Below are 12,596 nucleotides of genomic sequence, written 5' to 3'. Positions count from 1 at the left end.
AATTCAGATTCCTGGATGCCATTAGAGCAGTGTTTCCCAATTCTTCTTAGCACTGCACTTTTTAGATGGCTTAGATGTCTAACGAATCTGATTCAATCCATCAGCTCATTACTAGAGTTCTCCATGACCTGAATTGGATGTATCAGATTAGTTACACACCTAAAATGTGTAGTTCTGGGAGGCCCCAAGTCAAGGATTGAGAAACACTGTATCACTAACTCTCACATATAAAAGTCCCAAAAACAGACAAATAAGCATGCCTGACTGACTTTATTTGACATTCTATTTGACAAAGGCTCCTTCAAGTTCTGCTACTGCCAGACTTGACTATAAGATTCAAACACATCTCTAAGCAGTGATGGTCTATGGTAAAAAACTGATGAGGTACGACAAATAATTTTAAATGCTGTGGAACATATTGTCTGTCTGAGTGTCTCTTGTCTCCCTTGATACCTGTCTTTCATGTCCTACTGATTAAGTGTCCTGCTATAGTTAATGCTAGACTGGAAGGTTAAGAGCTATCTGGAAATAGCTCTGTCTGGTATTTAACACAGCTAAAGAAAGAGGTGAAGAGTGGAATAGAGAGAGAGAGAGAGAGAGAGAGAGAGAGAGAGAGAGAGATTCACAGGGAGAGGAAAAAATATACAGCTTGTCACTGGAACGTATAATTTAAACCTCTATTTCTCTTACTGGAGTGATAGCCTACAAAAGCATTCAGTTTCTCTCAATAGACTTGGACACAATCCAATCTCTGACAGATATCCACTATCTGTCCAAATTGGTCAAACACAAATATTCTCTAGTGTTTTCTTTGAACATACAGTGGCCCCAAACAGTATTTTTGTAGACACACATGCCACACTTAAAAATATAGGATTTTCATCCCTTAAGTAACAAAATAGAGACACCTGAATCATAATACAATTTCAGTAGCCCAGTCCTGCTTCTTAAAGTAAACTCTGGCCTAAAACACTGCAAGTCTTGCTACGTTTAGAAGAACACAGGTAATCAGTCTTAATTCAGGCAAAATAGCATGGATCCTAATAAATATGAGTGAATGTTTCTTACCTGAGGCACACCAAGCCAATCATCAGCCTGTTGCATGGCCTCTCTTGCGTTCTCAACCGGCTGACTTGGGTCCCATGTCTCCCAGTCCGGACACAGGCCTTAAACGGTTTGAAAGAGAAAAAAAGGAAGACAAAGAGAGTAAGTATCAGATTGATGCGAACAAAAAGTGACATTGCCACTCGACTCCACACGGTTTAAATCATCATCATCAGTCTCACATTAAAATCATATTTCTTTATACCCTAAAACTGATAATCCTGTTCCAGTAGCAGAACTAGTAGTGCTGGGTGTGGACCACAGATAGGTTGTGGGTTAGATTCCCAGGGAACACACATACTGCAAAAAGCATACCTTGAATGCACTGTAAGTTGCTTTGGATAAAGCATCTTTCAAATGCATACATTTAAATGATGAACATAAAAAAGAGAGTAAACGGAGGACACATCTTGGGATGTAGTGCCAGCGTTCCACACCAGTGATCTATTAAACCATGTTCTTTTGTTTAACTTGACCTTAAATGATCTCAAACGAGCAATTTCTCATCACTTCTCCCTTTTTTTAACCTTTAATAAGTGCGGTCAGGCTCCATGAAGCAAATTCTACTGCTGCCTTGAGTCATGTAAAAAACTGTGTTAGGATGTTATATGCTGGATTACACTCGAAGAGCAAGAGGCATTTCGTTCAAATGGGACCAGAGACCCTTAAAGCCGAAAGACTTCCCAACGACTGCCAAGCATTAATATCAGATCCAGTTTTGTTCTTCCAAGATCCACCAACAGCAGACTGTGGCCTCACTCTGGGGTCGGATAGTGAGTTTGTATAATGCCCACCTCCTGCTGATAACATTGATAAACCTGGAGGGTTTTAATGGACTTATAACTGCCAAGAGTGGCATTTGTGTTTCCCTGTAGATCCAATATGGCAGCAGAAGGGTAAGGAAATCATTAACAGCAGAAAATAAAGTAATTGAAGGAAAATGCAGGGTAGGTAAACAAAATTTGGTAACAATTTACAATAAGGTTCCATTATTTAACAACATTAGTTAACATTAGTTAACAATGAACAATACTTATTAAGATTGTATTTGTTAACATTAGTTAATGCACTATGAACTAACACGAACTAACAATGAACAATTGTATTTTTATTAACTAACATTAACAAAGATTAATAAATGATGTAACAAATATATTGTTAATTGTTTGTTCATGTTACCTAATGTATTTGATAATGTTAACAAATGGAACCTTATTGTAAAGTGTTACCTAAGCTTCAATAATGACATGGCTATAGTCAGTATGCCTGAAATTAGCAAACATGGACAGCAATGTATATTTACATTCCAAATAAATGAAATTGGTGCTTGCAAGACAGCAAAAATAGTGGTTCTTAATTTAATGGAAAAATCATAGTTTCAAAAGTTGTAAACCAAAATATAGATAGAGGGAGAGAGAGAGGGTGAAGTACCATATATTTGAATCTTATTGTATTCAAATACAAATATTAACTTGTTTGAGAGTCGGTTACATCATAATGCTTTATGGGAGTGGGTGATCACTGTTGAGCTCTTTTGCCTCAGTTGTCATTTTCATGGTAACAGCAACTTCTCTGAATGGTGGATCTTGGTTAGTGATTGTGGGGAAAATGTATGGAGTTTTTACTTCCGGAACCCTACTCTTGCGCTCTAGTATGGTTCACTTTTCATTTAAAAAAAAACTATGTAAACTGGATAATGTATAATGGCCAATCACAATTCAGTCTATAAATATTACAATATACAAATATTACAGTGATATCATGGCCAGCATTTAGATTTTTGAATTCAATGGAATGAAATTTGATTTATGAAATGCTAATGAGAAATATAAGGGATTTCAATACAGAGTATGTGTAGTAAACACATCCAGATATTCTGAAATACAGCTAATTCTTCTCGCAGCAAACATCTGGTGTCAACCCTGTAAAGAGATGCTAACTTTTCACAACACCCGTTTTACTTTCCACACATGTACACTTGGCAGAACATAATGAAGTATGTTCTGGCAGGAAATGCATAATGCAGCACATGTTTTTACTTAAGCATGTTTGCTGTCTTGGCCTCTGACACTTTCCATTCACTTACAGCAGAGACCAGTGGCTCATTAACCAGCTAGCAGAGCCTGGGCCATCACACGCACGCACACACGCACACACACACCTGAAACACACAGAGATATCACACGCCTCTCACATTCAGCTTTCAGCGTGTCAGTAATTATTCCTTTTCAGGGTCACTATGTCAGCTCTAATTGGCAATGATAATTTCTATTTTGCCTTGGACTGTATAATTTGAAGAGAATGGCCGTGCTGTATGGCCTTGCCCAACAGTTTATGAGTATATGATGAGCCATATTTACCACTTCTAAATTTATGCTTTTAAAATTAAACTGTAATATTAATGCTATAGATCAGTACAGAACCCCACAAAAAGCCTATTCAAGGCTACCTCATATACTAGGGGGTAAGACGAGTCAAAGCCGGCATATTTTAGTACCGATTTATGCAATGTTGCAACTTTACACAGAATATGAAGGGGTCACAAAACAGCTTTCAAATGGCAATGTAAAGAAGCCCTTCAGACAGCAGCAAACTATAGATCTCATGCAGGTTTATGCTCATCATGTGACTATATTATGGGAAAGAGAGAGGCTTTCAACTGTATTTGTCAGTAAATATATAAAATACTGAAAATACTAATATATAAATTTGAATAAATAGACAAATAACTTGTTACTTATTTGAAAAAAAGAAGTATATTGATGAAAATTCAAAAAGTAATGTGCTACTTTACTAATTACTTATAATCTAGTTACATAGCATGCATTGAGCAATTTTGGAAGAAACATCTGCTAAAAACATAATTGCAAAAGTATTTTCCAACATTCCTTCTGATTAAACACTCTAAATAATAGTATTGTTGTCGTACAATTCCAGTCCTCCACTTAAAAATATATTCAGTGTTAATGGACCTAATGTGTGTCTGATTGTGGGAAATCAGTCCTCAGTGCACCCTGAGGCCTGAGAGGCGTTTGGAAAGAGACATTGGAAAGAGACAGAGTAAAAACACATTCATTAATAGTTCACAGCTGCCTTACACCCACCAACACATTTAGCCTTTTATATTTTATTCACTAAGTACATTACAGACAGTCAGATCACTGTATGTGTTTGGCTAAACATGTTAACCTCTTAGCAAACCCCCACATTTCTTGTAAGGAAATACACAACATGGCCAAATACCATGAACCATGTTCATCATTAAGAACCAATGAGGTTTGATCCTATTGATGTGTCACTATATTTGATTTTGACTCCGTATGCATGAGATGAGAAATGATTTTTTTGATTTAAAAGTGAAAAACAATGCATATTATGATCTTTTCATCATACAAAGTGACTGGAACTCTTCAGAGGACTTATGACGCATGGACTAATTTTATGACACTTTTGGATGCTTTTTAAAGCTTTAAAGTGAGTCACTATAAATTACTGTTGTATGGTAATCAGAGGTTGTGACACTGTTTAAAATATATCCTCATTCTGTTGTTTTGCAGAAGAAAGAATGTGGTAATGACAGAATTTTCATCTATGGGTAATTTATTGCTTTAAGAGGCCAAACCAAACATTAATTAGTAATAGGGTGTCCAAATAATTTTGCCCATGTAGTGTAATTGGTACTACTTTTTCTCTCCGAAAAAATGTAATGGCCTAAAAATCAGCTCCATTCTCAAGTCTTTGTCTCTGTCCTCATACACCCTCTATTCTCCACAGGATATATGGGCAAGCATTGAAGCTGTCAAATTTATCAGCACACAGTATATTTATAATGCCTGAACGGCTGCTTTTGATTACATTGTGGACAAGGATGGACACACAAACACAGAAATGGACTTAAACCCTCTGTGAACTGCACAGGGTTTTGGTTTTTTCACTAGTTTAACTGCAAACCTATCCAGAAATATTTGATTCATGAATCATTTTTTTGGATAGAAGTATTCAAACCTGATTTGAGGCCTCTACTTCTCTATCTTTGACTCTTTCTCTTCTTGTCTTGGCTCAGGTCTTTCCATAGTGAAGTCATATGCTGTAAGCCACAACACTGCAATTATCAAACCACTTGTCATCTGAAGCAATACAGATAATAAACATCCTCTGCATGTTTGCAGATCCCTGATGAGCATCACTGACCCTTGAATCTTCGTAATGAACTAAGGTTTCCATTTAAGACCATATGTGATTAATGCACAGTGACACATTTGAGGGTAAATGGTCAGGAAAACAACAGAATCACCAATATTCATCATATGGACACTCTTAAAGTACTTGAAACAGGTTTAAACTAACAAAACTAGTTATCAAAAGAACTGAAGTTAAAAATGAGCTACATAAATTGGTTGGTTTTACAAAATAGATTTCATTTCCTCATTTATAAAAACAACACAATTCAACAAAATAAGCAGGGAATTAAAAACACGAATTGCAGAACATCATAGTACTATAAGATGTAAAAATATAAATTACCCATTAGCAGCACATTTTATAGAACATAATGCAGTTGCATCATTACGTTATATAGGTATTGAGAAGGTGTTACTACCAAGAAGAAGTGGGGATTTGGATCAACTCTTGCTAAAACAAAAAGCCTTTTGGACACATAGAATAAAAATGTTTGTGCCACATGGTTTGAATGTTGATTTTGAATTTAGTTGTTTTTTATAAATAAGGAAATTAAATCTATTTTGTACACATCTTGAATTGAAGGTTGGGAGTTTTCTAAAACAATTGGTTGTGTGCGTGTATATCTCTGAGTGTATGTGTATATGTATGTGTATGTGTGTATATATATATATATATATATATATATATATATATATATGGTTTGTGTATAGGGCTCTCTTATGATATGATGTGGTGGCTCTTTAGGATTTAATTGTATCTTATGGTTTTAAATGTGCTTAAGTAATGTTTCTTGTGACATACAAATCAGCCTGATATCTCAGTTGTCTTAATTGGTTGAGACAGGCTTGTTAGCTAATTACTAAATGCCCATTGTGATGTCACTGCTTTCACCTGTGTATAATGTTTATGATTATAATGACTGACTGTATTTATACTGCTCTCCATTGTGAGGAAACTGTACCTTGACAAAGGCTTGTTGTCAAAATGTTGGTAATAAAATACTTTTAAGAGAGTGTGCAGTTATATATCATTCAGTAATACCATGGTATACATTAAAGCACCATAGCATTACCATCTGATACCATCACTGTACCACGGTACCACCACAGTACTTTATGTAAGGGTCACTTTACTCACCGGGGGCGCAATTATCCACCAGGGCTCCCAGCGCTTTGCCATCTCTCCAGTCCCTGTGGAAGTTGTTGATGGGCAGCTGGGGGACCTTATTCTGGATCCAGCCCAGAAGACGCTGTTTGGGTGTTAGTTTCTTGGCATCTTCATCATCCTCATCCTCCCACATGGGCATGGAGATGGAGTAGTGCAGGATAAGGGTCCATATCAGCCCCAGGATCAGTTTCAGATTGCCATCCACTATAGCTTTACTATCTGCAATGAGAAAGACAAGATTTTAAGAGTGTTATTCCACATTAGAATTAATGTCCATATTATTTTCAAGATTAGATCTTAGTTTTGAAAGCTTTAAGTGCTTTCTGAATAGGAAAGTCAGCCTTTAAATATTCTAAGGTTATTTTTTATTAATCCTGTAGTAGTAATATGGATGTATAATAATAAAGAGCTCCAATTAAAGTCTAGAAGTTTAATGAAGTTCGGGATGAACAGAATTATAACATATTATTTGACACATCGACAATTGGGGTCAGGCTTGGATTCAGATAGTCGATAGCCTGATACTATTTGAAAATTGAGGGGAAGAATTTTCACATAAAACTTCCCAAAAGCTGCTAAGCAATCCATTTTAATGAGAGAAAAACCAAAATGTGGTTCCTTTATTTGGTTGGTGCTGGCAATACCAAGGTTATGGGTTGGATTCCCAGGGAACAAACAAACTTCTAAAAATTGATAAAGTACTGAAAGTCGCTTTGGATAAAAGCGTCTGCCAAATGCATAAATATAAAATGCAAATGTGAGTTCAGGACACTCAAACATGAGATGAGGTTTCTACTCTTCTTTCCCAGTAATAATGACAACACCTGTATTTATTTTTCACATAGTCCTCCCAAGCATATCCTCGATCCTCTTTTGTTTATCCAGAGAGATTAGCTGCACACTGTTTGTTCCCTTTACCTGCTGTGTTGATAGCCTTCACAGTTAAAAATGTGCACAAATAAACAGCAAAGATGAACTCTCAAGGCTGAGTGTGACCCATGTTCTTCCTCTCCTTTCTCTCAGAGATTACACGTCACACATACACTTTTAAAGTGTATCTCACTAAGCAATGTCTAGGTCATATTTGACAACAAAATCAAAAGAATTGATTATATTTATATATTATTATTTATATAATTATATTTTGCATAACTAAAATTAACCCTTTATAGGACCCTTAAGCACTGAGATTATTTTTCTGACAACTCAGCAATCAAAGCACATTTTCACCCCAAATGCTCACTACTATAACACAAAAATTACACATTAAAATCTGCATCAATTAAATTCAGTTCAACAAATACTACCATGATGTGTACTTTGTAATTGTACTTTACCTTTGTAATTGTACTTCACAATTATTTTTCACAAATGATAGTAATCAGAATTTGGGGAAATGTGCTTAATTGTCATGAAAATAAGGCCTAGATGAAAATCTGCAGAAAAATCCAATCCGTCATTCATTAAAAAAGTTCATCACCCCCTTTGCATTTTAAATATTTTGGATAATTTCATGATGTTTTCAGCAAACAATAAGAGTGTAGTACAGCTCTCAGTTCCATTTTATAAATTTTACTGTGCAAAAATGTATTACATCTTGGCCTGGTCACAATGCAACAAAATCAAATGATCTCAAAATAAGTTTAATAAGTTTCTTTGTGTAAAATGTAAAAAAAATTTTTTAATATATATATATATATATATATATATATATATATATATATATATATATATATATATATATATATATATATATTTATTCTGGGGTGAAATTTAACATTTCTTGACAGTGAGATTCGATTCACTCTTTCACACCTGACATTAACCCCAAATTCTCTACTACACCCCCACAGACCTGCAGTGTTTAGCCTGTCAATAGACTCAGGACTACAGCATGGAATATGAATCAAGATGGACATGAAAAAGCCACTGATTGAATGCCAAGGGCTGATGTCATCCAACCCTGGATCTGTGGAATGATGTCAGTTTAAATAAAACACACACAGAGATTAAACTTGATCAGGAAGCTGGCTGAATCTGACTGCGCTTTGCATCAGCCCCCAACGGAGCTGTCTACACTAAACACTGCAATGTGCACAGCAGTCCAGGAGTAATCCAATCCTTCCAATCAAATAATACTGCCAACACAGGGAACACGGCTGTGTTTGTGTTTTTCTCTCTGCTTCTTTCCTTGCTGTATTCAACCAAGTTCTAGATTAAATTCTTCTCTGATCTTTGATATGACTTTTGAGATTTTCTTGTACATTTGGCGAGTACAGTGTGTTGCGCATACTGTGGCCCCTCTCGAGACTAGGGGTAATGTTTTGGGTTCATATGCTATCTAGATGCTTAGAGAGGATCGCATCCAGACATTTATGTGGACTCTGCATTAGCGCCAAACCCAGCAGAAAGAGACAGCGAGAAAACATTTGAGAATGTTCTTGGTATATCTGGTGAAGTTTGAAGACAGAGAGTGAGAGAATAAAAAGAGAGAAAGAGACAAAGAGATTGACAGATTTCATTATTGCTCTTCCTAATTCTTCTTATTAAAAATAAATAACATATTGAATATAGTATATAATCATGTTAAATGGTTATTGTTGTTATTATTATTTTTTCTGCTTTTGTACCCTTATTTCTACATTTATTTTGTATTCCTTATAGTTATCAATTTTATCTTCCTTTTTAATAAACTCTATACATAGTTTTGCATACTGTATATTATGCAATTGTAGGTATGCATTAACTCTGGTTATTTTACAACAACAACAATAATAATAATAATAATAATAATAATAATAATTTGGGGGATTTGTACCTTTATTTAAGGTAATTAATTTGTATTCTTTAATGTTATCCAATTTATCATTCTTTTTCAATAACATTGTTCAATAATTTATGTAAAGTTTTCTCCACTTTTTCCTATGCATACAGCTAAGCTGCAAATGCTTTAACAATACAAATGAACAATTATTGCCAATAAAGAATATTAAAACTGCTATCTGAATCAGATAGATGAATAGAGAGAGACGATCAAAGAAAGAGAGAGAGAGAGAGAGATTTTCATGTACAGACAGATATTAGTAAGATCACACACACGCACACGCACAAAGCAGCTGTTCAATGGCAACAATGCTTCTTGTAATATTAATACACAGTATTAATGTATGATGTACTGTAGATCCTTATCTGACAACATACAACAAACTCAGTTACTTCCCATAGCCTGCAGCTAAACCCTCTTTACAATTACAACAAAAAACTAAAAGACAAACACACACATGGGCTGACACATGGACATTAACTTTTTTCAACATCAAGGTTTAAGGTTAAAATGTTAAAGGGCAAGTGTATATTTAAGCTGCAGTTTTCAACATTTTAAATCACCTTCTAGCATTTTCACAGTTCACTTCAATAGTGTGCCAAATTAATTTTTAGAAAATATTCAGTGTAGTATGTCAGTTAATATGGGGTCAACAAGCACAGACTAATTTGAACTATTTTCCTTAAAAGTGTTTCATAACACAAGGTGAATTTTCAAATGTACACTTTCTCAAAGAGTGCACAGCATGTTGATCTCTATTCCCTATTTGCTGAATGTCTTCAATGTTTTAAAACCACCCTAAGCAATGTGCACCCCAGCAGAACACAAACTGACAAAGATAAAGCACATTTCCGACACACGGGGCTGACAAAACAGCTGGACTCAAACACACTTAATGAAAGACATCAGAACTAAGTGTTTCCTTCCGACAACATCAAGCGTATGTGGCTGCAAATGAACCCTTGGAGTTTGGAGGAACCGTTGATCACATGTGCCTGGAATTCCAGGCAGCTCAGTTACAGCACAACCATGTTATGGGTAGGAAAACAAATACGGAATCAGGGCTTGGGAAAAGATCATTTATGACAGTGGGAAAGGAAAGGATTTCCAATGCATGGAGAGTGTGAACATTATGAACAATTTGCAAACATGCTTTCCCATTTGTCTCACTCCACAATAATACAACAGGTTGGTTGCACATGGAATTTCTATTTGGAATACTATGAATTTATAATCACTTGATGGCTGGGTACTATTTGGCCATAATCAATCGTTAGAAAAGGAAAATTTCATATTTTCATCAAGACACTTGAAATCACATAAATGAGCTCACTTTTATATAGGAGAAGTGTATAATTTTTGCCCCACTAGCATCAACAAACGAAACTGAATAAAACAAAAGTTTAAGGAGAATGTTAGTCTAAGGGTGTGTTCACACTTGTAGTTTGGTTCTCTTGGTCCTCACCAAAAAAGAAAATGATACATTTAGTTCTGGTTCCCTTAGCGTTCACACTGGCATTTTTAACACCGAACCTAAAGATACAAAACAAAAGGAATCAGGAAAAAGTCACAACCTGATTGGAAAGCTTTTATGACGTATATTTTGCGATGGAACTTGCCGAACATCCAAAACAATGCTGGCTACTGGGCTAAATGCGCTCGTTGGATATATGTATATATGGTGGTATTTTTACCAGCTGAGAACAAACGAAGAGCTAATAAAATGTGTAAAGGAGTCAAAACAGTGCCAGGAATTCCTCCGTTGCACACACAAATGAAGATATGCTGCAAGGACAGCTGACGGCAGTTCTGACGCCTGTACCGAACTATAATGGGACCATTATACCACCGTTATTGGTTATAATAACCAGAGTTCGTTTGGAAGCGGACCGAGACCCACTATTCAGGCGGTCTCGGTAAGCTTGTTTGATGCGCACCAAGGTTCGGGTGACAGTGTTCGCACTTGTTCAAGTGAACCGCACTAACAGAGCAATCGTACCAGAGTTCGTTTTAATCGAACCAAACCTGCCAAGTGTGAACACACCCTAAGTCACCATTCACTTTCATCTTTTTGCCATGCAAAGAAAGTAAATGATGAATGAGGATACAATTCTGCCAAATATATTTTGTGTTCCAAAGAAGACAGAAAATCATCCGGATTTGGATCGACTATACAGTGAGTTAATAATGACAGAATTTTCATTTTTGGGTGAATTATCCTTTAAGAGAAAGAGCTTCTCTCTATAAACACTGGTATCAATGTAATTTTTGTCTGCATAAAAAGAACCAGAACTTTCCTGACAATTTCAGAAAACATTGATGAAGTTTATTTTTTCTGACTGTTTGCCAGAAAATGACTGCATCTTGTTATTGTTTACATTGTTTAAATTGCAATATTATTATAATTATTTGTCATCCATTTGTATTATTTAGTCTTTCGTAATATATTTAGGCCTACATATTTGCTGTTTTTCTAATCTCTGATAAAATCTTTGTTTTTCCTTCTTGCACTTTAAATTATCTGAGCATCTACCAATAACACCCTGAAGAATTACCACAGCTTGTGTTGGTTAGATGCACCAGGTGATAGTTGGGTGTTGCTTGGAGTGAACAAACAAACAACGCAGACTCCCTGGAGGAGATGGAAAGTTTGCCATGATCACTAGAGCAGAAGACACAAAGACAATAGACTCTGTGTGGAAGAGACATTTTGCCTCAGGAAATATTCAACCAACACCCACACAGGCATATGCACACACACACACACACACACACACACACACACACGTCTCCTCTTCTAGAGAGAATATATAATACATGAAGCGCCAAGATCTTTTGTTTCACAACTGTGAAGAAAAAAAAAAAACCTGGCAAAACAAGCTAAATAAGCAACAGAAAAGAGATGTGAATGCAAGGACCAGTATCTCAAATTCACTTTTATATTAAAGGAATATTCCGGTTTCAATACAAGTTAAGTTTGATCAACAGCATTTGTGGCAAAATGTTGATTACCACATAAATTTATTTCGACTCGTACCTCCTTTTCTTAAAAAAAAAACCTCAAGGTTACAGTGAGGCACTTACAATGGAAGTGAATTGGGCCCATTTTTGGAGGGCTTGCATGCAGAAATGTGAATCTTATCATTTTATAAAAGCACTTACATCAATTCTTCTGTCAAAACTCATGTATTATTTGAGCTGTGAAGTTAAACTGTCATTTTTACAGTCATTTTAGGTACATCTAGGGATGTAATGGTTTCAAGGTTTCACAATATACCTCGGTTTTAAAACGGACAGTTATCATACCGTTGAAATCTTC

At 35.7% G+C, this 12,596-nt stretch overlaps 1 protein-coding gene across 6 annotated transcripts in view; it reads right to left on the bottom strand.

Moving 5' to 3' along the window:
* Window positions 1-12,596, bottom strand: part of LOC127436748 (filamin-C-like) — a 73,410-nt gene that overhangs the window by 37,757 nt on the left and 23,057 nt on the right. For all 6 annotated transcript variants that reach the window (XM_051691080.1, XM_051691075.1, XM_051691076.1 and 3 more), the window contains exons 3-4: window positions 6,424-6,672; window positions 1,069-1,166 (exon numbers count right to left, since the gene is read on the bottom strand). In XM_051691080.1, coding sequence (XP_051547040.1) covers window positions 1,069-1,166; window positions 6,424-6,672 — 347 coding nt within the window. The remainder of the gene's footprint in view (window positions 1-1,068; window positions 1,167-6,423; window positions 6,673-12,596) is intronic.

Source organism: Myxocyprinus asiaticus, chromosome 47 (assembly GCF_019703515.2).
Source record: "Myxocyprinus asiaticus isolate MX2 ecotype Aquarium Trade chromosome 47, UBuf_Myxa_2, whole genome shotgun sequence".
Taxonomy (NCBI): domain Eukaryota; kingdom Metazoa; phylum Chordata; class Actinopteri; order Cypriniformes; family Catostomidae; genus Myxocyprinus; species Myxocyprinus asiaticus.
Note: the sequence above shows the minus strand (reverse complement) of the source record. Positions and strands in the feature narration are given on the sequence as shown.